This window comes from Euprymna scolopes, chromosome 17, assembly GCF_053919585.1.
Source record: "Euprymna scolopes isolate OS-2025 chromosome 17, ASM5391958v1, whole genome shotgun sequence".
Classification (NCBI taxonomy): Eukaryota; Metazoa; Mollusca; class Cephalopoda; order Sepiida; family Sepiolidae; genus Euprymna; species Euprymna scolopes.
In genome coordinates this window covers 11,383,327-11,410,819 of record NC_136498.1, presented here as the reverse complement: position 1 = coordinate 11,410,819, position 27,493 = coordinate 11,383,327, and the positions used below count along the sequence as shown (strand labels likewise).

The window sequence follows — 27,493 nt, the reverse complement described above, 5'->3', positions numbered from 1 at the left end:
TGCTTTTACTTATAAGAAGTGAACTGTTTAGAAATAACATAATACTCGCATGTACATGTCTTGGCTTCTGTTTCACCTGAGAGGCAGCATCCTCTTACGTCGTGTTTATTTTTGTTTTCCAGAAACCTGGAAAGGATTTTTTACTCCTGAATACATGTTGAAAAGAACAAGTTCTATCGAGCATTCCATATTTACGTACGTTTCCAGCTGGGACTTGAATCGGAATGATGAAAAGATAACGATGGACTTGCAAGCCAAAGTGAAGGTACACAGTCTCCAAATTCTGGCTTTCTTCAATATTATTACATGTTCTTATAGTAAGAAGATTCCATATCAAATGTTCGAGACCAATTTGATGAATTTATTTAAATGTTGTTTGTTTGGTTTTACTTTTTTTCTTTTATTTCAATGATGAGGCCAGGTATATTGGAGGCTTATTGGGGTGATTGGTGGCATCATGTTTGTTCATATTACATTTACATTTCTGCATGCCGGCAGAAAACATGGAGGAGGGAGAAAATATATGCGTCACTATATATTTCTTTCTAGCTAGATACACAAGAAAAGTTTTATTTAAATGAGCTCGACCTTCATTATGAATAATTTTTTTTTAAATAACTAATTCAATTCTGTTAATATCAAAGAAACTATTGCATATACATGGGTGATGTAATGCTATAAATTACAAATGAATAACTCTAAGCATTAATTTATTATTAAAAGATAAAAATGCAAATTAGGATTCAAGGCTTTCGTCATTACTATATATTTAAATTAATACTGGGACGATTAATCGGAATCGGGAATCGGAAAAATCGGAATTTTTTAGGTGTATCGACCTCGGAAAAGTGTATGCCTTCTTTGCGATGGCAAAACGATTTTTTATTGTCTTTTATATTTGATTTTGTTCCGATGCTGATTCTTTAAAATTTCTAAATATAATTGCTTTATCTAGTATGGGAGGGGTCGAATTACATCAAAACCTATGAAATATTGGCATATATTTTTAAGAGCACTATAATCTACATATTCTAGTTCTATTGGTTGTTTAAAATCATAAAATATTAATTATTTCACTATTGTAAAGTTAAGTTCTAAACAAAAATAAAAACAACAAATTTGAATTGTTTTTTTCTCCAATTTAGATACTGATTCTGTTACCCTGAAAAGTTCCGACATTTTCGATTCCCGATTCCGATTAATTGTCCCAAAGTCGGTCACTTAAGCTCACGTGCACAGGTCATGATATTATAATCATAAGATCACTTCCGACCGTTTTGACATTCACACTTTATATAAATGTCAATTTCAACTGTATTTCTCACGATTAACATTGGCCGTGTGGTTTGTTTCTTTCTAATGGAGTGATGGCTTCGCGGCTGGGTTCGAATCTCTCGACTGGCTGTAATCGTAACTCCTTACACTGACGATTCTCAAAAGAATGAAACACTAGTGTCTGTAGGTATTAAAATAATAATTATAGCAATAATTATAAATAAATATATATATATATATATATATATATATATATATATATATGTATGTATGTATGTATATATTTAATAATTAATAATTATTATAGTAAATAATTTTATATATACATATGTGTGTGTGTGCGTGTGTGTGTCCAGAGAAAAAATGCTACTAGAGTAGAATATTTATTCCACATCTAGTAACCACAATGAGATTTTTCTGCTAGTCGGGTTAGTATGAGATATTTTCCTTTGGTAAGTTCATCAGAGCACATTTAAATATAGTACTTGTATAACACTATTATTATACAACACTATGGTGATGTGACAAAGACTGGAGTTGACAGACAGTGCACAATTTTTTAGTTTATACACTTGGAGATTATTTTTTACCTAGTTCAAAATTAAGAGGATAGTGATTGATGCACCAACCCTAAGGTAATAACAATGCTCTATGCAGAGAGGAATGGTGGCTTTATTTATGGACATATAGGATACTGGTGGGTGAGAAAAAGTTTCTAGCTTCTTAATAGCAAACTTGCCAATATCTTCTAGGCATTAGTTCCAATTCATATTGCCTGCGAATGTTAGAACCATTTGAAATATTAAATAGTGGTAACGTTCGATAAATAGCTGTTTCTCTGCATTATTGATGGGTTTGAGAGCTGGAAACTATGGACAGTTTTTTTTTTTTTTTTTTTTTTACACAGTGGTCACCACTTATCAAGGCCCGGAAACCACTCAGGGATAAGGGTTATTGCAAGTACGTACATTACGTTAATGTGGAGATTTGATGAAGTGTTTACTTAAGGGGGCGGTTCATTAGGAATTTGTTAACGTTGGACTTGAAAACATCCAAGTTGTAGTCAGGTGGGAAGCAGGCAGACGGAACAGAGTTCCACAGGCGTGCAGTTCTAAGAAAGAAGCTTTGTTCATGGAATCCACGTTTTGATTTAGGCACAGATAAAGAGTGGGGGAAATTTTTCACAGTGGATTAAGCTAGACGGGTGTTTTTTGTGAAAGATTGGCGAGGGGGGATAAAATACAGTAAATAAGTAAAATAAAAATAAAATTAAGTGAAATTACGAATTTTTTTTTTTTTTTTTTTTTTTTTTTTTTTTTCGCGTTTAACCGGTGTCTAAGTTGTTTTCTTTGATAATTATTTTCGACAGAAAGGGAGCAACGTGGAAAAAACCTTTTCTTTGCTTAATTATTTTGCTGGAATGGGAGATTATAGCTGACTCAATTAAACGTCGTGTGGATCTGTTATGTATGTGTTTAAGGAAAGTTGCTTTGTTAAAATCAAAATGGTGGTCGTTTTCCATGATGTGACAAAATATGGCGTTGAGTGTATTGTTGTTTTTTACATCTCTTTTGTGTTCATATATTCTTTTATTTAAATTACGTTGAGTTTCTCCTACGTATATTTTTCCACAATCAAGGCAGGGTATGGAATATATTCCGGCTTTGGTGTTAATGTTGGTGTTAGTTATAATTTTACGTGTTAGATCCCTAATTGTTAAAGGTTAAACGCGAAAAAAAAAAAAAAAAAAAAAAAAAAAAAAGAAATTCGTAATTTCACTTAATTTTATTTTTATTTTACTTATTTACTGTATTTTATCATTATCTATTTTTAGACTCCATTTTATCACCTCCTATTCTTATTTTTAGATACCATCTTTTAAGTTACTGCGCTATTTTATCCCAATTCCATTATTTCTAATTTAAAAAAAAAAAAAAAAAAAAAAAAGATTCTTTCGTAATCTCGTGTCATTTTATTTATTTAATCTATCACCGCTATATTTCCAAACACAATTTTTAATCTCTACGATATTTTATCTTTTAGACGTAATCCACTACACTAGTTTACTCTAATTAGTTCTTCTCTCATAAAATGTATATACATGTATATATAACATCTAATTTACATAAGGAAAACACGCTGCTCTCCCCCATCATTATATATAGCCCCAATCCTCCGACTCTCTCGTCAATGACCATCCCTCTTGAAGAAGCCCGCATAAATCGGGCGAAACGTTGAGTATCCAGGTCCTTCCACCTCCATTTTATTTCATATCGTCGGATTTAATCCAGCTCAACAATCATATATATATATATATATATATATATATATATATATATATATATATATATATATATAAGTGTTCACCCTAAACAATGCACAGTGCCACTTAGTCGTAAGGGGCTACTAATTGGAACTAGATTTTCTGAGATACTATGTAACAAGTTAGGCAGCAAGATGCCAGTTCGAGGGAAGAAACTATTTGAGTATAATGCTATAACCTATGAATCTCTACAGTGTAGGGGTGGGATTTTGCTGCTTGTTGGGTTTGTTGGGACTATTTAATACAAGTGTGTACTAGTACTTTGAGTGTATCCGAGCAAATTCCATTAAAATACTTGAAAAACAGGCAAAGGGATGCCACATTTTGGCGATGGAACAGAGGTTGGAGTTTGCTCAATAGTGTGGGGCCTAGTAGATTGGCAATTTTTTTTAACCCTATCTAGGAGCGAGAGATTAGTGGTAGATGCACCAGCTCAGATATGGCAGCAATACTGCATGCATAGGCTATTAGTGGCTTTGTAGAGATATAATATACTCTCAGGTGTGAGTAATCTAACATGTTTACATAAAGACCACCTTCAATATTATGTGTTTACATAAAGAAGATTTAATGTGATATAAAAGTAATATATATATATATATATATATATATATATATATATATATATATATATATATAACAAAGCTAAACGTATTTGTGTGTATGTGTGTGTGCGTGTGTGTGTGTATAAGAATAGGCTCCTACATTGTTTACTATTAAACTAAACTGGCCAAATACAGTGATAGAAGAGGTATCAAGAATCAGCAATGGGTATCTTACGTTTTTAACAGGGGTGGTTTAATAAAAGTGTAGGATCTGTGTCTGCGCTCGATTTCCAAAGAGTGGAAATAAAAAACTAAAAAAGAAAAAACAACTTTTCCAAGCGTTTTTGATAACAGTACAATACTTTCATAAGTATGTTTCAGTTTGAACAGGGATGGTATAATAAAATTGTGGGGATCCACATTCTTATTTGGCCTCCACAGAATAGAAATACACCACAAACTTAAAAAAAGGATTTTTGATATATATCTGCATAAGTATACTTTGATAAGTATGTTTTTATTTGAAGACAGATGGTATAATTAAATTATGGGGTCTATCTTCGCGCCTGGCCTCTGTAGAATAGAAATATGTCACAAAGTATAACTAGTGTTTTTATTTTAAATATAAATCCACATAAGAATATTGTGATAAGCGTGTTTTAGTTTGAACAAGTGTGGTATAATAAAATTATAGAGTCTATCTCATAGAATAGAATTTAATTTTTTTTACTAAAATATAATTTAAGAAAGATAAATTGTTGTGAGCAATGTCGAAACCAATTTATGTTACCGAAATATGATTTGACCAATATTTAAATAATTTATGATAAAAATGGAAGGGTTAAACTATTTGGTATTATTTTCTGTCTGTGAGTTCTTGTCCCTTTTAAGTAATTGATTTGTTTTTAAATATCAAAGTTACTTAAAGGCGTTTAGTTTACCTCTTCCATTTTGTATCATAAATTGTTTAAATATTGGTCAAATTCCATTTCAGTCACCTTAATTGGTTTCGACAATATTTCCAAACAACTTATTTTACTTAAACTATATTTTAGTAATAAAAAAAAATAAACAAAAACCATTTATACTTTAGATGGCGATTCAGTTAATATTATTAAATAAATAAAACAATTAAATAATGAGATAGATAGAGTAAGCCAAAATAAAACACAAGGTCGATTTTATGAAGTATAAATGAAGATTGTGATAGGCAATTATTACTCAGTCGAAAAGGATTTGTTCTCTGACTAATGAGGAAAGAGCAGCCATTGAATTGTTATTATTCATTCGAAAATAAAATTAAAATTCATTTCTTTCCATGCTACAAATTACTACAAATATTTTTAATGGTTTCTTGAAATTTTCAAATGCAAAGAAATGAAATTTCTTTACTTTTCGAAGAGATTTTTACAGTTTAATCATCGAATTAAAATTTGTTTTTAAATTAAAATAATTCAAAAATACAACAAAAAATATTTTTTTAGTTATAGTCCTTTTATCACATCTCACTTGACTCAAAATCATTTTTAATAGATGTACGTGTATTTTTGTTTTTGTTATTGCAAATATCTTTTATAGAATCACTCCCGTTAGGATTATGTTTTATGCTAAACATTCCATTTAACGTTAAAACAGCCATCGAGTAAGATTTATCAACAGAATTTCGATTAGTTATTAATGCACATATAAAAAGAGTCCAATGAACATGTTAGGCGATTCAATTTACCAACATATAACAAAGTGGCACTTATTGTAGCTGATGAAAGTTTTAGTGATAGAGACATAATTCTTTATTCAAGAGATAACACGCTGAAACGTGTATGTGAAACTCACAGATATTATGACAGCTTTTAATATCCCCTACTATTTGTATATGGATAAGATGGATACCATTTGGGGATTCCATGGTTTGGAAATACCACAAAATGTAATTCATGTTTGTATTTTTATGCGTACCATTTTATGATCAGAGATAATTCTTTCAATCATCTTCATAAAAGTCAAAATCTCTTCCATCAGTTTGCAGTTGATATGTTTGCAAAATTTGAAGCAGAAAAACTTTTATATATCAAAACTCATCAAAACAAACAAAGAGTAGATTCCTACATGAATCTTAAAGATCATATAAATAACTATGGGCAAGAAAGAAAAATAGGTCAGATATGCATTTTACCTTCTAACTTCACAGGTTGTATTTAGTTTTAAATATTTTTTGTGATATATGCATGGAGACCCAAGACCCAATGACGTCAGAAATATACAAAACCAAAATATTTTTATCGCATTCACTTCAAATCCAAAGTGGAAAGAAATTCAAATGAACTTCTCGTTGGACAAACATACACACATCAACAAGATCCTTTAGCTAGAGTGTTTCGTTTGGAGATAATCAAAGTGATAAATCTAGTAAACAAATCAGAACTACGACGCTACATGTACACAATTGAGTGGCAAAAGAGAGGTTTGCCTCATACACATATATTATTCAGGCTTACTAAAAAAATCACACCCAATCTAATTGATTTCATTATATCAGTTATTCGAAGTAGTAAAGAGTCACATGGTGCATGAACCTTGTGGTAATATCAATAGAAATTCAATGTACAAAAAGATACCCAAAAAACTTTCTACTTGAAACTCAATTTTACGGGAGGATGGTCATCGTTCTTATAAGAGAAGATCGCCTGAAGATGGTGGCTTTGAAACTATGGTTGGCACGCATGAGGTTAAAAATAGGTGGATTGTACTTTCTTACTCTCCCTTACTTTCAAAGACATTTAATGCTCACCGAATTAATGTTTATCTTTACAATTCTGTGAAGTCTATTAAATATGTTTGCAAATACATAAATAATGGATCTAATGCCGCCATGTTTTCCTTACAGAAAATGTTAGTCATGAAGTTACTCGCTACATCCGCACTAATGAAACATTTTGATGTAGTTTTGGATTTTCTTATTCATAGAAGGCTTCCTCCAATTCAGCAGTTTACAGTTCATCTTGTAAATGATCTTGTAAATGATCGCACTAAACTCCAAAGACCACAACTCTTACTTCACTTTTAAATTGTATGAACAGGATAATTTATAATCAGGTTCCATTTTATTACACATGGACTAACAACACATGGCACAGGAGAAAATGAGGAGCTACTGTTGAGGGTCATCCAGGTGCAAAATTTGACACTAGAATTGGAAGAGATTACTCTGTGCACCCAAGTCACCGTGAATGTGTCTTTTTGAGACTTCTTCTTCATGAAATAAGAGGACCGACTTTATTTTCCTTTCTAAAATCTATTGAAGAACAAACTGTTGACAATTACAAAAAATCTTGTTTGAATTTAAATTTGTTAGAAAATCCCAATCAGTTGGACAGAACTATAGCTGAGACTTCTCTAAGAATCCGTTTTGCAATAATTCTCAAAACTTGAAGTAAGTAAGCCTTTAGCATTTTGATAGAAATATAAGGATTATTTATCCAAAGAATATGAATATCAGTAACAACAAAGATTCCATGAGAGAGAAATAGAATTTAGCAAAGAAATATAGGTTACCTGAAACTCATCAAAGTGAAGTGAATAACTTATACATGTTTTGCAAGAAACTTCATACGATATTGATTCACTGACAAGAATCATTGATGACAACGTGCTCAAACTTTTGCCAGACCAACAATATGCATATAGAACAATCATTGAGCAAGTGACCGATACAAAAAAAGGATTATATATTTAGATGCAACAAGAACAACTAGAAAATTTTTGTCACTAATTTATTGCTGGTCAAACTCAGGCAGAGAAAGGAAATAGCCTAAACTGTAGCACGTTCTGGAATTGCTGCAACTTTACTCCTTGGAGGTCGAACAGCTCACACATCATTTAAGCTCCTTTGGATCTGAGTACAACTGATAAACCTGTTTGCAATATAAGTAAAAGTTATAGTTTTGCTGAAGTTCTCATGAGATGATCTTTGATCGTGTGGGACAAAGTTACAATGTCTCATAAAAAGCTCTAGAAGCTGTTAATAGAAGACTGCAGGATTTACCTAGTTCCAACAGGTATTTAAGGCAAACATTACAAGGTATTTCCAGGGGAACTAAGGCAGATGATTTGAAAGCATGTTTGAAATCCTCCGCACTGTGGAAACGTGTCAAACGTTTAAAACAAATGAGGACACATTTACATAGAGATTTTCTGTCTAAACAATTTGCTGATACCCTTTTGAAACTTTAAGAGTCAGCACCAACCCTAATCAGGGTTTAACCGGCTTCCTCTGAAGGAGGAAGTTTCATGGGAGTATGAAATTCACAAGCGGTCCCCAGTCGCATGTATATCCCCGTTAGAAAATATATATATAAGTCTTGGAGGTTTTATAAACTGTATAAAAAACTTATTTAATTTTTATATTTTTTATCATTTGTTAGAAAACTATTTAGTCAGTAAGTCACTTAATCACCTGCAATCAATGCATCAACTTCCTTTCTTGAATTCACAATAGTCCAGAGATCATCAGTTGTCTACCATGAAATTGTTTCGGGGATTTAAAAACAAAACAGTTTATTTAATCATGGCTCCCCTGTAGTATTGATCAAAGACCACCTCCATTAATCACAAGAACAAAAAAATGTTCCGAATATTGGATCTAGTTTCCTACTCCAGATTAACATTGCTAACTTATACTATAATAAAAAATGTCTTTGTTACTTGTGACACTCATCCTTGTCTCCAAATTCAAAATGGATTTTTTTTAATCAGTCTGTTGTATTTATCCATCATACTACTTTACATCCCCTACTATTATCTTTAATTTATTTATATATTTATATTCTTATTTAATTATCAAAAATATATAAAAGTTAAAAATATATATACAATTTTTTTATATATATACATTACTAATGTTGTTTCAGATTTCCTTTATTAATATATGTTGATTAGTTTTATACTATATATATATATATATATATATATATATATATATATATATATATATATATATATATATATATTACATGGAAGTTACCACTTATCAAGGCCCGGAAGCCACTCGAGGATAAGGGTTATTGCGTGTACAGTAATCAATGGGACAATATCGTAGTAATCTTTAGTAATGGAGATCTGATAAGGTGTCTTACTTAAGGGGGCGGTTCATCAGGAACTTGTTTATGTTAGACTTGAAGACATCCAAGATGTAGACAGGTGAGAAACAGGCAAACAAAAGAGAGTCCCACAGAAAGAAGCTTTGTTCATGGGATCTACGTTTTGATTTAGGCACAGATAAAGAGTGGGGAAAATTACTGACAGTGGTTTCTGCTAGACAGGTGTTTTTCGTGAAAGATTGGCGAGGGGGGGGACCAGAGATTAGAGATCAGACGAGCACTTGCCATGGAAATAATGATAAAACAAAGACAGGCTCGCAACTTCCCTTCTGTGGGAGAGAGGTTGCAGAGAAGAGAAAAGGGCATCCCCCACTAGGCTACGAAGTCTATTTTGTACTCTGTCAAGGCAGGATAGGTCGTTTTTAGCAGCTCCTGCCCAGATATGGTAGCAGTACTCCATCCTTGGACGTACTTGGGTTTTATACAGATAGAGAATTGCATCAGCAGTGAGATATCTACTGGAGCAGTAGAAGAATCCCACCATTTTTCCAGCGACCTTGGCAATAGGTTAGATGTACGTGTTCCATTTCAGAAGTAAAGGTCAATCCCAGAAACTTGTTTTGACAAGCTTCTGAGATTAACCTTTTCTTCTGATCTGAAATATATATATATATATATATATATATATATGGGTTCATCGATTTCAGACTGGAGAAAGAGATGTGAGTGACAAAACGCAATGGACCCCCATGCACAGCCATACCACATCGCTGGCAAAAATGCATTAAGAATGGTTGTGACTATGTAGAAAAATAAATTATTAAATGAAATGATACCACTCCCGTCTTCATTGGTCTTCAACATTTTTAATTACAAAAATAGGAGGCATTATCTATACAATTACAAAGATATTATTATTTCATGTATCCACTTAAAATGATATAAGGAGATATGATATTTTAGCATTTGCTTCAACCGTGTTCAGTACGTGAGTAAGAGGAGTGACGGTGGTTTGGTGGTTAACGACACGGACTGACGACCTAGGTGGCACAATTTCAAATCTAGTTCATTCCATAAAAATCACTTTCATTTAGGATGTAGGCAACCTTCACATTGTTACTCTTGTAATTTCTAATGTATTTCTAGAATAAATTCTGACTAGAAAAATAATGGGGAAACCAATGCCAACAATGGACTCTTTGGATTCATACGACGATGATGATGATGATGATGATGATGATGATGATTAAGTGAATAGAAAAAAGTAGTAATTTATTTAAAGATATATGATAATTTAGTTATACAGAGTCTTCCATGTTTCAGCCACATTAGGGTAGAAGATATTTTAGCCTGACTATTTCCTACAAACATGAAAGACTGTGTAGCTTAATTGCCATATACATTTTTATAAGTTACTATAATTACAGGTAGATCGCTATTTTGACAATGTATACTTGTCTGTTTGTTACTGATTTAACTCTTTTTTCATCTTCTTGTTTGGCAGGCCAGCATCATACAAACCGATGGACATTTCACCATTCTTCAAACCAAAGATATGACATTGCCTGACGTCATGGTGAAATTAGATTTGCCCTTGAACGGAATCAAATTCAAAGGACATGTGAAAACTGAAAAAGAATTCGAACTAAAGATGGACATTCAGGTATAAAAAAAACCCAAAATATTTAAAATGATAAACTTTTATTCCTGTTTGGTCTTGTTCACAGGATATATCCTTTGATTGATCCCGTTTTTATCCCCCGACTAAATGGAAATGAAAACGGCACTAACTCCATGTGGGTTTAACCGGCTTTCTCCAAAGGAGGAAGTTTCATGGGGGTATGAAATTCACAAACATGTATATCCCATTAGGGGAGATGACGACGTTAGGTTTTTGCAACTCTTGCAGGAAGGTATAGACGTCCTCCTACATACAGCGTCTGGAATTCCCAAATAGGTCACCAATTTTAATAATGACCAGGCTCAACGTTGCTTAACTTCAGTGGTCTGACGGGAACCGGTGTGTCAACGTGATTATGCCGTACGAAGTATTGTTTGTTTGTTTGTATATTTTTTATTTTCTATTGTTTTTTTGTTTGTATTTTTTTATTTTCTATTGTTTGTTTGTATTTTTTTATTTTCTATTGTTTGTTTGTTTGTATTTTTTTATTTTCTATTATTTGTTTGTTTGTATTTTTTTATTTTCTATTGTTTGTTTGTTTGTATTTTTTTATTTTCTATTATTTGTTTGTTTGTATATTTTTTATTTTCTATTGTTTGTTTGTTTGCATTTTTGTATTGTTTGTTTGTTTGTATTTTTTTATTTTCTATTGTTTGTTTGTTGTTATTTGCTATATTTTTTGTTTGTTTGTCATTTTTCTGTATTTTTGGGATTACTTTTTTCACCTTAGACGTTATTCTCAAAACGTTTCAGTCGATATAACTTCCGACCTTCTTCAGATATCTCTGCTCAAACTCAGAGATATTTATGCCCAATTCAAGAATGTCTTTAGATAACCAAGATGTGATGGCAAATCAGAAAAACGCCCGACTCAAATTCATAGCAAACGATGTCTGCTCACACTTGCTTCTTGATATAAAAAATCTGTTTTAAGTCGCTTGCTCTTGTGGTTTACCAATTTTTGTACTAATTTTTATTTATTAATTTATTTATTTTATTGTTAGTACAGAATAATTAACAAAACCCCCTCACCATGTTAAGAATAGCTTTCTGCATCATATTTGCAACTTACTGACCGTGGTATGAGAACGTTATTATTTTGAAAATCATTCAATCATTCTTAACATGATCAGGGGCGTTTTTACTTTACAATTTAATAAATAAATGAATAAATTTAGGAAACTGAACCTCTCACCGGAAGTAATATTACAAGTTCAGTTTAATATCACTAACTAAATCTGACTGGACATAGTTTACTGCAGACTTGTTAGATGTTTTTCTGGTCTGTTTCGGTTTTGCACCCCTCCCTTATTGCCGGAGATAAATAAAAACAAACGAGGGTCATTTGATTTTTATTTACATTGAGCTTTTGAGCACAACTAATATTTTAATAAATTACATTAAAAACAGAATTGAAAATAAATTATAATTATGTTTTTAGTATTGGTTGTATTGAGGATTGAAACTTCAACCTCCAGAAGACTGTTTCTTAGAACTGAATATTACTTAGGAATTTTCCTATAGCGTTACAAGTCCAGGTCCTAGATAATACTCGGTTCTAGGTAATAGTCTTTTGAAGGTTGAAGATTAAATCCTCAGTACAGGCGATAGTAAAAATACAATTAAGAAATACTTTCGATATTTCTTTGATAATGACTGACAGAACGAGCGCAATCTACCCATGTGTATAAAATAAAGGGTTTCATTTAAAATTACATGCAGGTTCTAAACTTTTACATCGACAGAAACGTTGTGACAATAACATGCAAGACGTTAATAATCTATTAATCAAATTTGGAAATCCAAATGGATGTTACATCGGCAGAAACGTGTGATTATAACACAAATAATCCAAATAATTCATCCTAAAAATGCTGAAGCAAACAAAGACCAAGACACGACTCATAACGTTATGAATAGCTCAATATTATTCCCCCCGGATATTGGATAATACAGGGTGTAATGATAAAATTGTCGCCCTAGAAAAAACGAAATGATTCCATTTCCGTTTGATGAAAACTGGTTTTCTTTTTTGTTGCAGACTATCTACTAGTTGGTCAGTTGTATAAAATCCTAAGAGCAATAGGAGCCTTCTGTCATGTCTGAAAGTGACACAATGTTCAACAAGCAAAATCAGAGATGTGCCTTTGTACAACTCATGCTTTTACTGATACAAGTTATGACAACAGGACCATTGCCAGCACCCTCAAAATGCATTGTTGGATTGTCACAAATAACAGGGGCATGCCCAGAGTGATGCAAACAAAGTTTCCAGCCATGGGTATGGTCATTGGTGTGCTTTCAAATGAGAGCCACATCATGCCACCTCGCATCTTCGAAGTCGGCTTGAAAGTCAACACCAAAGTGTACCTGGATGTGCTTAAGAGTGTATAGATCTCCTGATGCAATAAGGTGGCCGCTGGCAGACCTTATATGTGGCAGCAGGACTCATCATCGGCTCAAAAGTCCAAAGAGAACCACGCTTGGTTTTAGAGTGAGTGCTACAACTTTGTACTCTTCCATTACTCGTCCTCGTCTGACTTGAACCTGCTGGGCTACTTCATTTGGTCACACGTCAATAACATCACCAAAACCTGATCATTGTGATTCACCAAGTATTCTCGAGCTCCTGCCAGTGCTTATGGAAAAGACGTTCTCTCAGTTCTGAACCCGTATCAAGGTGGTGATTGAAACTGAAGGCGACTACATTTAATTGATTTTTTTCAATAAAAGTTTTTAAATAAATCTGTAGTGTTGTTTCTTTAGGACGACATTTTTATCGTTCCATCCTGTATATCTTTAGTTGATATCTTATGCGTGTTGATATAGAAGAGGTTCATAATAAAGAGAAATTCTTTTTCTGCTTAGCGTGGAACAAGGCCTGATCTGAAGTAAATGTGCAAAAAGTTTGGACTCCAATATTGAATGCAGATCCCTATCTAATATTAAAAAAGACCAAATCCTAATTAAACAGGAAAAAAGACCAGATTCCAATTTAGCATTAAAATAAGCTTGATCGCAATGTAGCAAGCAAAATGATCGAATCCTAATTTAGCATCAAATGTTTAGTTAGCATGCAAAAGGGGCAGATCTCAGTTTAGCATGAAAATATGTTCAATTTCAATTTAGCATCTGATATATGAGATTTTAAGTTAGCATGCTAGCTTCGAATATAATATACAAAGAACCTGCTCTTAATGTAGTATGCATAGACCAGATTATAATTTAGTGTGCTAAGTGTCTGGACCCAAATTTTGCATGCTAAGATACTGCATTTTAAGTAAGCGTGCAAAGAGGCCAGATTCCAATTTTGCATGTAAAGAAAATCTCAAAATAAATGTAGTTTTTTTGTTTTACATTTTGTTTTTACAGTTTAACACACTTGATATTTTTTTTTTATTTCAGAAACCTGGGCAGCCAGTCATTTCTGGAATTACTTGGACAGTTATTTTGGAAACGCCGACTAAAATCAAAAACGTCATCGTCTGGAATCCCCACCTTACCAAAATGTCAACAAAATTACTTGGAAGCATTCGTCAAGGAATTATGGTCCAGATTAACTACCAAATGGATATCATGATCGACAATATTCTGAAACCTTTCTCTAGTACAGTTGTTGGACCAACAGGCATGGTATGTATATGCGTTTTGAAATTTAGTCTATTCTTTTATTGTTGATTTACCCCAAATAAGACATTTGAACATAAGGCGCTACTCAAAGTGTAGTATCTGTTCTTCAGATGCTGCACTTCAATTTCTTGTTCCCTGTCAGTGGAGGAGAGGTCCTTCACGACTGAGACAATTTTTATTTTTGTTCCTTTTCTCCACATTAAAAAACGACCCTGGTGTCTAACTCTGTCCCGTGGGGAGACATTGTAAATAGGCACTATTTGGGACCAATTCGACAAGGACACTATATAGGGAGATGATCAGTGAAATGTCTGTTCACACTACACTTGAACTTCTGCATGTCAATACAGCCAGGGAAGCAGGGATCAGTAGATATCTCACTCCTGATGCAATTCTCTATCTATATAAAAGCCAGGTACGACCAATGATGGAATACTGTTGCCACATCTGGGCAAGAACTGCTAGAAGCAGCTTATCCTGCTTGTGCCGAGTTCAAAATAGACTTAGTAGCTTAGTGGGGAATGTTCTTTTCTCTTCCCTACAACCTCTTTCCCACAGAAGAGATGTTGCGATCCCGTTTATCATTATTCTCATGGAAAGTGCTCGTCTGAGCTTCAATCTATGGTCCCCCCTCGTCAAACTTTCACGAAAAACACCCGTCTAGCCAAAACCACTATCAATAATTTTCCACACTCTTCATCTGTGCCTAAACCTAAGCGTACATTTCATGAACAAAGCTTGTTTCTTAGAACTGCACGCCTGTGGAACTCTCTTTCGTTTGTCTGCTTTCCAGCTGACTACACTTTGATTGTCTTCAAGTCCAATGTAAACAAGTTCTTGATGAATCATCCCCCTAAGTAATCCAATTTACAAAATTTTCGCTACTTATGTATACCTATTAACCCTTATCCTCGAGGGCCTCCGGGCCTTAATAGGTGGTGCCTCCTTTGTAAAAAAAAAAAAAAAGTTTGAGGGAAGAAACTGTTAGAATAAAAAGCTTTTCAAAATCTAAGGATTTCTGCAGTGTAGGGAGTGGGATTTTGCATCTTGTCAGGTTTGTTGGGTGTATTTATGTCAAGGGTAACACAAGTGTATTGAATTCGTCGGAACCCATTCCATTAAAATATTTGTAAAACAGGCACAGCGATACAACATTTGGGTTGTAGTTTGGTTGATAGCATGGGACCTATTAGTTTGGAGACTCTTTTTGGACCTTGTCTAAGAGCCATCGGCCCAGCAAATAGTGGCCTTGTAGAGATATAAAATACTTTGAAGTGTGAACAACTTTCGAGCATGGAAAAAAGAACCCATCTTTGCAGCAATGTGCTCTATTAAGGTGTCAATAAAATTATCCGCGATTATACACTGTTTTCAATAGTGCAACAGACCAGTCAATTATTAATAATCTATTCCCTGTCTTTATAACGTCGTGTATGTGTTTATATATTTGTATGGACAAGATTAACCCCTAAACTAATTTATCTGAAATTACAAATTTTCTCAATAGATTAGTAAGTAATCTCTGTATTTCTTTTCGTCAGTATAGTAAGTACTAAATTATGTAGATGTACCCCACCACTACAACAAAACACGTGTGTGACATTTATATAAAAAGATATAGGCATTCGCCAATTAGAATAATTTGAAAATAAAAAATGTAAAAATTTATAATAATAAATAAACAAAATTATGATTGTTTACTGATCTTTTATAGTCATTAGAATTTAAATCATCGTTGTATATATACATACATGCATATATATATTTACATGAATATATATATAATATATGGAGAGTAGATAATACAGTGGATGTGTTATTGGCAGCTCCAGTAACTCTCGCTTCTCCTATTTTGTCATTCAGTCCTCATTCAATGAGTGATTTTTCTGACAAAGGGTGAAGAAAAAGCTTCTTAAAGGTCGGTAGTACTTGGTGACCAGTAGTCTGAGATGTCAGAAATTTTTCTGTCTCTGTCTGTCCTTGTGGCCATGTCACTAGTAAGGGTGCTGGAGGTAAACGTTTTGTCTGGGCTGACGTTATCTGCCTGATAGTCAGGGACCCGAACCTTGGATTAACCACTAAGGAGGCTGTCCTATCAGCAGGCGCAAAGTACTGGGACTGCTGTATTGCAATTTGGTGAGTGGATCTGGACCATGCAGTAGTTTCTGGTGGGGCCTCTCGATGCCATACTAGTGGGTAATTGTTACGGCTTTACCTTTTCGTGTGCTACAAAAAAAAAAAAAAATTTTCCTGTCTTTTTCTCTCTTACTTTCCCTCTCTGTACTGCTCTAACCAAGTATGCCGACCTATTCCACAAATCCCAAAACCTCAACATGAAATGCGTAATGTACTTGCAATAACCCTTATCCCTGAGTGGCTTCCGGGCCTTGATAAGTGGTTATCACTGTGTAAAAAAAAAAAAAAAAAATATATATATATTCATATACATATATATATATTATTATTAAATATTATTTTACACGCATATATATATATATATATATATTGGTTAGGCTCACTCCTAACAAGGTATATTGTCACTTGGGCGTAAGGGCTACTATTTTGGACAATACCTTGGAAAGATTAACAAGATGTTGTTTTACGGTGCATTTAAACTTCTGCATATCAGCACAGCCAGGGAAGCAGGTAACAAGAAGGGAATTCCAAAGTGTTCGATGGAAGAAACTATTCAAGCAGAAAGCTTTCTGGCATTTAGGGACCGCAACAGTCAAAGGGTGTGATTTTGTTGTTAAACAGGTTTGTCGAGAATATCTACATCAGTGTAAGCATGCACAGAGTTTTCAGTTATAAGTGAGACCCTGGGGCCCCACTCTTGTTGATGAGAGTGAGCAGTGTAACCCGTCAAGACTTCCCCTTCCGACATGGTGGATTATCCTGCCAAATTTGGTAGCTCTATGTGAAAATGTATGAGCATGCATTGATGATAAGTGATCCCCCCGTGGTGTTTCACTTTATCATAACCATTTCACATTCTTGATACCTATTCTATCCTTGTATGTGGTCAGTTTAGTATAATAGTAAACCAGGTAGACAGACACACTGACGTTGAGCTTTATATATATATATATATATATATATATATATATATATTCGGAGAGAGAGAGAAAGAGAGAAAGAGAGAGAGAGAGAGAGAGAGGGAAAGAGAGAGATGTGTATATGCTTACATATTCTATGCACAGGATTGACTCCTAAAGTAATTAACCGATCATTTGAATTTCAGAACACAGCTGCTAGGCATAACGAGTGGTATTGTGGGCTATATTTTATTCAAAATTTAATTTAGTTTAATGCAAAGAGGGCAAAGAAAGGATGAAAGCACGTCGTGAAAAATTCAAATACATCCGATTTTTGTGAAACTTTAACAATGCTCCAAAGGTATCAATTAATCACGTTTTTTTTGTGTATTTTAAAAGAGTTTTAAGGAACATGATGCGAGCACTATTTTCTTCGTCGATCTTAGCTATATGTTGGCTATCAATCCTTTATTTAGGTTTGTAGTAAAAGTCAGTCTAAGGAGTTTATCTAAACAAGGATTTCTGCAAAAAAAATATCAATGTAATGTGTAAACTGATGTTTTTTCAGGAATTAAATTCGATGGACTCTCATATTAGAAATACCATGGAGACTCGACGTTGTCCGGGATTGAATAAAGATAAACAAATGTTTCGCCCTCCCATAATTATATTATCATCGAAATCGGTGAAATGGCTCATTTTTTGAACAAATCGACTGATTACCAACTGTTAATTTTATGGAATTATTTTTACATAATCACTTGAATTAATGTAAAACGTACAAATTAATATTAAACGTATCATGGTTCAATTGCACTCTAAAAAGAAACATTAATTTCGAACGCGCCCCTGTCTTATAAAGGAACCCACTGTTGATTTTTATGGAGGGCTTTTCTGCTTATGCAGTAATAAAGCTTCTAAAATGTACTTGTGATATTAGGCTGTATAAAGAGTTAAGTTTGATCAAAATCGACTTCTTTAATTGGATCTTCGATTATCAACTTTAGATTCTTATCAGACGCATTCTCATACTAAATTTACGTAAGAACACTCCCAGACATTTCACGTACCTTCGTGTGAAATTTTTAAAAGATCGGCGCAGCCGTTTCCGAGTCCATGAGAAACGAACTCAGACACACGCACACATACAAATTTCCTTTTATATAATAGTAGGTATATTGATATATATGTAACGTTACATGTTACACGTGGAGTCCGTCGCAATGAAAAAGGAAGAGGAAAGAAATTCGACTCAGCATTTTTCCGTTTTACAATTTTTTGTTTTGCATCTTGTTTTAAACAGTTCGTTTAGTTTATTTCGTATGCCCTGTTTTTATGAGTCGATCTCGTCACCCATGTGTCGCTCGCTGTTATTTTCCGGCCATGTTTCTACACATACTTCTCCGATGCTTCTCTAGTGATGTGTATCGTTTTGTTTCTGCTTTTTTTCTCCCGTTTTCTTCTTCCATTTTGACACCACTTCGCACAACCAGCTTGGTTATTTGCATACGTGTCTCATGCTGCTGCTAACAGCGCTAGCGGCTCTGTTACAGACAAGGACAGAGATATAGATATGGGAAAATATTACATTTAGAGAATACTGCACGGCACATCAACCAAAGCGTAGTAAGAAAATAAATTATAATGGTGAAAACTAAAGTCCGAATAAATAATATACATGATTTCTCATATTCTATCTGTAAAAACCTTTATCTATTATGACTTATTTCACCTTTTCAGACGGTTGGTGAACTCTTTGATATGGCCGTAATGTCCCACATTCGATCCATCGTTCCATATCTGGATAACCTGCCACTGTCGTCGCGTCCAGTATCTCATGCTGTCTATGAACGCTTGTACAAAATAGGAATGGCTTTTGAGAAAGTACAGAAAGCCATCGGAAACAGTGGATTCAGTAAGTATGCAAGCAAACAGAACCCTTTCCTGTCTTGATAGAATACAAAACTAACTTTGGAATCTAGTGGGCGATACCCTTTTCTCCTCATTACTACATCTTTCTCACAGAAGAGATATTGCTAGACTTTCTTCTATTTCATGGCAGGTGCTCGAATAGTGCCCCTCCTCCCTTTTAAAACATTCGCAACATAAACTCGGCCCCTAAAACCATTGTCAATAGTTCCCCCTCTCTCTCTCTCTCTCTCTCTCTCTCTCTCTCTCTCTCTCTCTCTATCTATCTATCTATCTATCTATCCCCCCTCCCTATCTAAAACTGAACGAAATTTCATGTGCAAAGTTTATTTATTGGAACTGATCATCTGTGGAACACAATACCGCAGCTAACTGTAAAAAAATTTTTTTTAAAAAAACCTGATTTAATCTATTATTGCATTATCTGTTATCGGTGGGTAGTGTAATATCGATTCTACTATCATGACGCCTGTCTCAGGAATTACCTCCTTTTTATGTGGATGAAGATAATCATCCCAGGTATTATATCTGCCTTTGAGAGAAGGCTAATCTAATATCTAATCTACTAGACATTAACCTCTTTTTTGAGGAGTAAAATAATACTATCTGGCCGCCCAACCTTGCCCGGTCGTACAATACGCTTAAGCATGATATTTTAATTTATGAAGATTTCGTATGAATTATTATAGAATCAATCCTCTATATATTATTAAAATTATGAGGAATAATTTTCCCGGTGAACTAATTCGAAATAAATAAATAAATAATAATAATGTCGTTCATTAAATTCTGTCTGTGATTGTTTACAATATCACGTCAGTTGATATTTAGGCTTGACGATCTCAAAATATTCTTTCGTCTCTTATAGATAAAAAAGAAGTTTTACAGTGGGATATTTTACGTTACAGCAACCAAGGGTGTAACGTAAAATATTCAACTGTAAATCTGTTTTTATCTATAAGAGAAGAAAGACTATTTTTAAGATCTGATTTTTCGATTTTCGATACTCATCGAATGAAGTTCTGTACAAAACATATCTAAGAACTCTGCTAGACATATAATTTAGCTTTTTGTGAAATTTGCAAAAGATAAGCTTAGTCGTTTCGGAATCTATGAGGAAGGAGTTCACACACACAATGTGACTTTTATACAATAGTATATATATATATATATATATATATATATATATATATATATATATATATATATATATATATATATCTTCGAAACTCCGCGGATTAAGGACTATCCACTTATCTTGTGTTTCCTTTGTAAAATTAAATATGTTTTTAACTATTTTTCAAGATGTTTTTTTAACATGTTTTATTAATCATTTATTCATATTATAAGCTCTATTTCCTTTTCGGTTTTATTGAGCTTTTACATCTGGTTGAGATTACTTTACTTGTAAATATTAATTCTTTAATATTTATAATATATTTTAAGTTTACCATTTTGATTACCTTGGTAAACATATTGTAATTTATTTATATATATATATATATATATATATATATATATATATATATATATATATATATATATATATATATATATCAATTTGTCCTTTAAGCTGATTGATCAGTGTGTGGCCAAATCACATTAGAGGGATATTGATTTGAGAGAGAAAATTAGTTTTTACATTGTGTTTTACTGTAACCGTGGTTCTAGAAAACTAAAGTCCATATTATGTCCAACAATGATGTTTTTTTTTCTAATCAGGAGGATTGCTGTTGCTTGCGTCAAATTATTATTTTTTCTTGACGTAAATTTGAATTTGTCATCATCATCGTCATCATCATCATCATCATCATCGTCATGTCGTATGAATCGGAAGATTCTTTTGTTGGCACTGGTTTCCACATTTTTCTAGTCAGAATTCTTTCTAGAAAGACATCGGGGATTACGGGAGTGGCCGTGTAAAGGTTTCTATCATCCTAAATCAAAGTGAGTTTTGGCAACGAACTGGATTCGAGCTTTGGGTACTCAGATCTTCTGTCGGTATCGTTAAGCAACATACCACTGTCACTCCCAATTTGTTAGTAAAGAAGCCAATACAACGCAGGATTACTTTTTGAATATTTATTTCTTTAAAATCAACTGTTTAGACTATATAACGCCATTTTCAGACAGAGAAACTGTTTAAGTTCCTTCTTTTCACAAGGGAGTCGTCACTTATCAAGGCCAGAAGGCTACTCGAGGATAAGGGTTAAAGAATATAAGGTGGTAGATTAGTAATTGTTAATGCTGTAGATTAGGGATAATTTGGATTATCTAAGAGGACATCTCTTTCTCTATCCTTTTCATTCGCCGAGACATGGTGTCATAAGTAAAGTAAAGTCCATATGATGTTCAACTTTGATATTTTATATTTTTTAAATCGGTGGGGGGTCATTAGTTTTAATTGAATACACATACGTTGTGGTTCGATGAATGTTGTTTTAATGAATCTGTTCTTATTCTTTTTGTCAGCCAGTCAGTACGCGCACCTGCGAAAGGGTTTCACTGTGATACTGAGTACAATCATGAAGTATGTGAAAGAGAGAATAAATCACCCACCTCGCCTGCTGAGCGATTATTTTAACCGGGTTGTCATGCCACAGATGATGCCCTCCGTCCAATCGAATCAAATGGAATTCACAGTCATGCACCCGTTCATTTGGGAATCGTTCGCTGTAAGTTGGCACCCATTTTTTCTCCACTCGCTTTCCTCTTTTTTTTTTTCAAGATTTTTTATTTCCTTCTTTTTAGATTTGCATCTACTACAGACATATGTATATTACATTGTTCTTTTTCTCTCTTTATCTTTCTATATATTTCCTTCTTTCTCTCTCTCTTTCTCTCTTTCTTCCTCTCTTTCTGTCTCTCTCTTTCAATCGGTCTAAAATGCTACCAAAGGCAAAGTAAGTTACTCTTTTGTAATTAAACACGTAAAAAATTAGTACGCACCTGTTTGTGTGCAATCTGTTGAGTTCTGTGTGGAAAAAAAAAAGAATGGAAGCCTTTTCTCTTTATGGTCTTGCGATAATTATCACCTAACATGCAAATGAAATGTTTCCGGTTAGATATAAAAAGCCTGATTTTTTCAGAGACTAGCTTGATTTTGGATTTGGATGTCAGAGTAGAAAATGTTTTCAGCAGTGCGTCGTGTTCTAGGGTGTTGGTTTTTGGAGTTGAGCTTTTTGATAGCAGAGCCTCGGGATTTAGGGTTGAATTTTGACAACAGACCGTCGGGATTTGGAGTTTTTGGCAGCAGTATCTAATTTAACATTTGAGTGTTTAAATCACACTCTTTGTTTCTGTCTTTCTTTCTCTCTTTCTTTCTCGTGTTCAATCTCCTTCTCTCACTTTTTTCTTTTTCTCTTTCTTTCTTGCCCTGTTTCTCTCTCTTCCTCATTCTCTCAATTTCTCTCCTTTTCCCACTCTTTATCTCACCCTTCCTTTTTCTACTACTATTTCTCCCCTCAGTCGTTCTGTACTTAGTTCGACAATTGTCAAGATGAACACTAGTTAATATAAGGCTATTCGTTATGTAACATCTCCTGAGTCCGATCAGATACATCTGGAGAAGGTCAGAGGTTACATCTGCTGAGACGCTGTGAGAATAAAATTCAAGATGAGAACAGTAGTCCAAATAATTCAAATCATATAAGTAATTAATCCATATCTAAAAACTGTAAAAAAAAAACAATGATTTTTTGTCTTTTCTTTTGTTTTTATAACAGACTGCTCCCAAATTAAGCCACACTTCAACATTCTTTATGAGTCGATACAATGAGCCAGGATACTTTTTATTTCGGGAATATCTTCCAACTGCAGCTATTAGTTCCGAAAACAAAATGGTGACGTTCGATGGAATGGTTTATAACCTGCCAGAAGGTAAGATAACTTTATTCTCCAAGACTAATATCATGTATTCATTCGACAAACCCTCTTAAAGCATTTCTTATTTCGCTCGAGAAAGAATTAAAACAAATATAGAAAAGAAAAAGGAAGAAATGGAATAGATATTCAAGGTTAGCGCATTAACTTAAAATAAGTGTGCTTTAAACTTTACGAGTTATTTTCTTTTACAGATGAAATATAAAAATCTAAATAGTTTGTAAATTAATCAAAGTTTCGTCTTCATTTTATAGACTTCTTCAAGACGATTTATTTGAATAAAATAAATTAAAAAAACATTACTATGAATATTTGATGTGTATTTGCCGTGAAAACCCCTTTCGCATATATTAAATTCTAAATAAATAGTATTGTACTTACTAGGAGTTTTCACACAGGCCAGCATCAAAGAATTCTCTCTGTAAAAAACAAACTGTGGTGTCGCCTGGGGTCTAGTTAACATTCTGTGAATTTCTTGGAAAAACAAAGTTACAAACAATACTCTACTCACAAAAACTGGTATCCCCTCTATGTTCACTTTCCGTAGCCAAAGACGCTTATGCTGGATAGGCCATGTATACCGCATGGCCAATAGGCGAATCCCCCAAAGACATCTCGATGGTGAACATACTGTTGGCAAAAAGAAAAATGCATCGTTCTCGCTTCCACTATATCGACGTGTACAAACACAACATTAAAGCACGTGATATTGACCCTACCAGCTGGTAGACCAAAGCTAAAGTCTGTAACATATGGAGACAAACGATAACCAATGGCCTGACCACTGGGGAAAAGTCTATCGCAGAATGAGCGAAGATCCGGAAGTCTTTTCAGGAAGGCCAGTCAAAATCCAACAGACCACCAACACAACGCACCGATCTTCACCTGCGATGCCTGCAACCCAAAATGTAGATCAGAGAGACTTATTCAATCATGTAAGAGCGTGTTCAATCACAACCTCTACTGGCGCAACCCTATAATCTTCTAGACCGACGGATGCCAACTATAATAATAGACGACAAGTCTCCCCAGAGTTTCAGTACTCGGCACCTCTTTCGATAACCTTTGCAGTTTATCATGGTTATTATTGTTATTGTTTTCAGATTTTGATAATGAAAAGTGCGTTCATCTTTTGGCCGCTGACTTAACGAATAAGAAGTTTGCTGTGTTCCGTGAAGGAGATGCCATTTCATTGGTTTGTTCCAAAACAAGAGTGAAAGTTTCCAGAGATTGCAAAATTTATGTCGACGGATCTGAAAAACACACGTAAATATATTTCTTCTTTCTTTGCGGTAAATTAAAAATATATATATATGTTTAAATAATAACATTCACGTCGTTGCATCTTCTACAAAATAATCATATTTACTTGCCTGTCTGACATTTTAATCTTTTTTACCGTTTTGTCAATTTAATTGCATTTCGCAGCATATCAATTATTTTGATTTGTTCATTGGAAAAAAATACAATTCCTATTCCAGTGATTTTCAGCTGGTGAACTGTGGATCTCAAGGGATCGCTGAAGTTCTCCGAGAGAATCCACAACATGATCTGACAGGAAAAAAATAAAAAATAAAAATAAGTAGTATTGTATCAGTGCATCTTACCGAGAAAACTCGTCATTCATGTCTGAAGCGTTTTCTAGCGAGTAATGTCGCTAAATACCGTATTCAGTTGATAGCAAGAAAATAATTTCGTGTAGGATTAAACATGTTTTTTTTTGTAAAATATTATTACATGGAGAGGCATTTCGAATCAAAATTTATGGTGTTCTAACCATCTAAACTTGAGAAAAACACATTTTCAATATGTAAACATTACGTAAAAACTAACTGTCTTTTCATTGCTTTATCTAGAAGCAAAAAGCCTTGATCTTATTGATCGAAAAAGCGAAAAACCGTTATCCAAAACTGTATTGAAACGATCCAAAATTGAAAACTTCAAACAAAGATAAAAATTGAAGCCACGCTATTTGAGGAACATCCATGGAAAATATTTTATTTACAAACACTATAGTGTAATAAAAAAAAACAATAAATTAAAAAAACGACCCACAAATTTCTCACTTTGTTTTCCGTTTCGGATCGCATCGTTTTGCTTTTTTCAATCAACAAGGTCAAGGATTTTCACTTCAAGTGGAAGCAGCTAAAAGACAGACATATTGTAAGAATTGAAATTGATTTGACTTACCGGGGGTGGGTCGGAGGGAAGAAAAGACACTGAACTGCTGTTTTGCCATTACGGAGAAATTGGGTGTCTATTTCCTACTAAGTTAAATAGACATTCTAATCTCGTTGGAAATCACGTTGGAATTCTCGCCATTGAGAGTTAGTATGTATAAAAGGAGTTGTCTCACTACGGGTTAGTGATTAGTTAAGAAGCTAGTTACCTAGCTTGCTAGTCGGTTGGCGTCTCTTAGACTGATTACCGCGTTACTGTTATTCGGCAAACGTTACCAGTTAACTGTTACCTTTACAAGGAAAGAAAAGACTGCTTGTAAGCAACGTCACCATTTCGTTGCAAGCCCTTACTTCCTTCTTGTTGGTGAAATAATCCCGACAATATACAAGCCCAGACGTGCCAACAATACTCCATGCATGGACGAATAACGGCCTTATAGATCTACAGGATACTGTAAAGCGTGAGTAGCATTCTATCAAGGTAGAGAGAGCTTCTTTGCATCAGCTTTGGCAATATCTCCTATGTATTTGCTCCAATTCATGTTGCCTGCGAATGTTAAGCCAAAGGTCAATGAGTTTGATGAATTCTCAGGTATGTTGTTAGTCATGGTAATTTGCGGTTAAGAAGGTTTCTATAAAACGACCAACCAATTTATATGTTTAGAAATTAACTCTGAATTCCAATTAGAAAAAAACAATCGATTGTCACATTATAAAGCAAATAATATGAATGCCTCAGATGGTATCTTAAATATTTTCAGATAAACAATGATTGTTTATAAAAACTAAAGTAAATCACTCACACCTTGTAGATAACATCATTAGTGTTTTAGAATTTTGAATAAGTATTGATAATTTATCAGATTGACAAGAAATTTGTGACTATTTTATCTTTTAAATTCAGATGAACATATCTAGACTAAAGCAAAAAGTTGTTGCTCGAAATAAGCACCATCAGAATTAACACACTTTTGTCAACGCAAAACAAGTGAATTCATGCCAGTCACGTGAAAATCTTGCGTTCTGTTGACTATGAAGTTGCTGTATGCGTTTTTAGTCTCGCTTAGGGTTTTGAAGCAGAAAGCTGTCGAAATGCTTGAAAAATTAATAGTCAGTAAGTGAGAAGTCTCGAAAGTATGGCGAATGAGGCAGAGTTTCGTAGTCCAATTCGTTCAACTTCTGCAGGGTTGGTTAAGCAACGTGCAGTTGAATCTTGTCGTGAAGGAGAATTTGGCCTTTTCTGTTGACTAATGCAATGCTGGTTGTCGAATTTTCTGATGCATTTCATCTATTTGTTGAGAATACTTTTCCGCTGTAATGGTTTCGCCTGCATTCCAAAACGTGTAATTGATGAGACTGGTCGCAGACCACCAAACAGGTAGCATGGCCTTATTTGGTGCAAATTTATCTTCGGGAAGTGTCGTGGAGTCTCGTTACCTTATAACCACCGAGCTCAGTCTCGCCAATTGTCGTAAAGAACCCACTTTTCATCGCGAGTCACAACACGCTCTGCAATGTAATAGCCGGAAACATTACTTATTTAGCTAGCTAGCTGGCTATCGTATACGTTACATTTTCAGAAATAATTCTCGAACAGTTGTGCATGGATTGGTTTAGACTAAGGCTCTTAATTAATCGTTGTCAACATCCGATGGCTGATCTATACGCTCATCATCTTCCAGACTCTTATCGCTGCTACAAAATTTCTTAAACCACCATTGTGCTGTGTGTTCAGTAGTGGTTCCTGGGCCAAACGCTTCATTGATATCGCGAGCTGTTTCACTTGCTTTCCGGCCTAGCTTGAATTAAAATTAAAGATATTGCGCGAATTTGCTTTTTTTCCATGTTGTATTCAACCTTCTGAAAAGAAAACAATTGTTTTAAAACGATTGCAATTAAAACGATTAGATAGAGCGA

General features: G+C 34.0%; 1 protein-coding gene across 1 annotated transcript in view; it reads left to right on the top strand.

The window, feature by feature from the left end:
* Positions 1-27,493, top strand: part of LOC145296661 (uncharacterized) — a 214,994-nt gene that overhangs the window by 167,167 nt on the left and 20,334 nt on the right. The window contains exons 28-34 of the mRNA XM_080142600.1: positions 123-265; positions 10,744-10,902; positions 14,326-14,553; positions 19,326-19,500; positions 21,987-22,189; positions 23,240-23,393; positions 24,500-24,662. Coding sequence (XP_079998726.1) covers positions 123-265; positions 10,744-10,902; positions 14,326-14,553; positions 19,326-19,500; positions 21,987-22,189; positions 23,240-23,393; positions 24,500-24,662 — 1,225 coding nt within the window. The remainder of the gene's footprint in view (positions 1-122; positions 266-10,743; positions 10,903-14,325; positions 14,554-19,325; positions 19,501-21,986; positions 22,190-23,239; positions 23,394-24,499; positions 24,663-27,493) is intronic.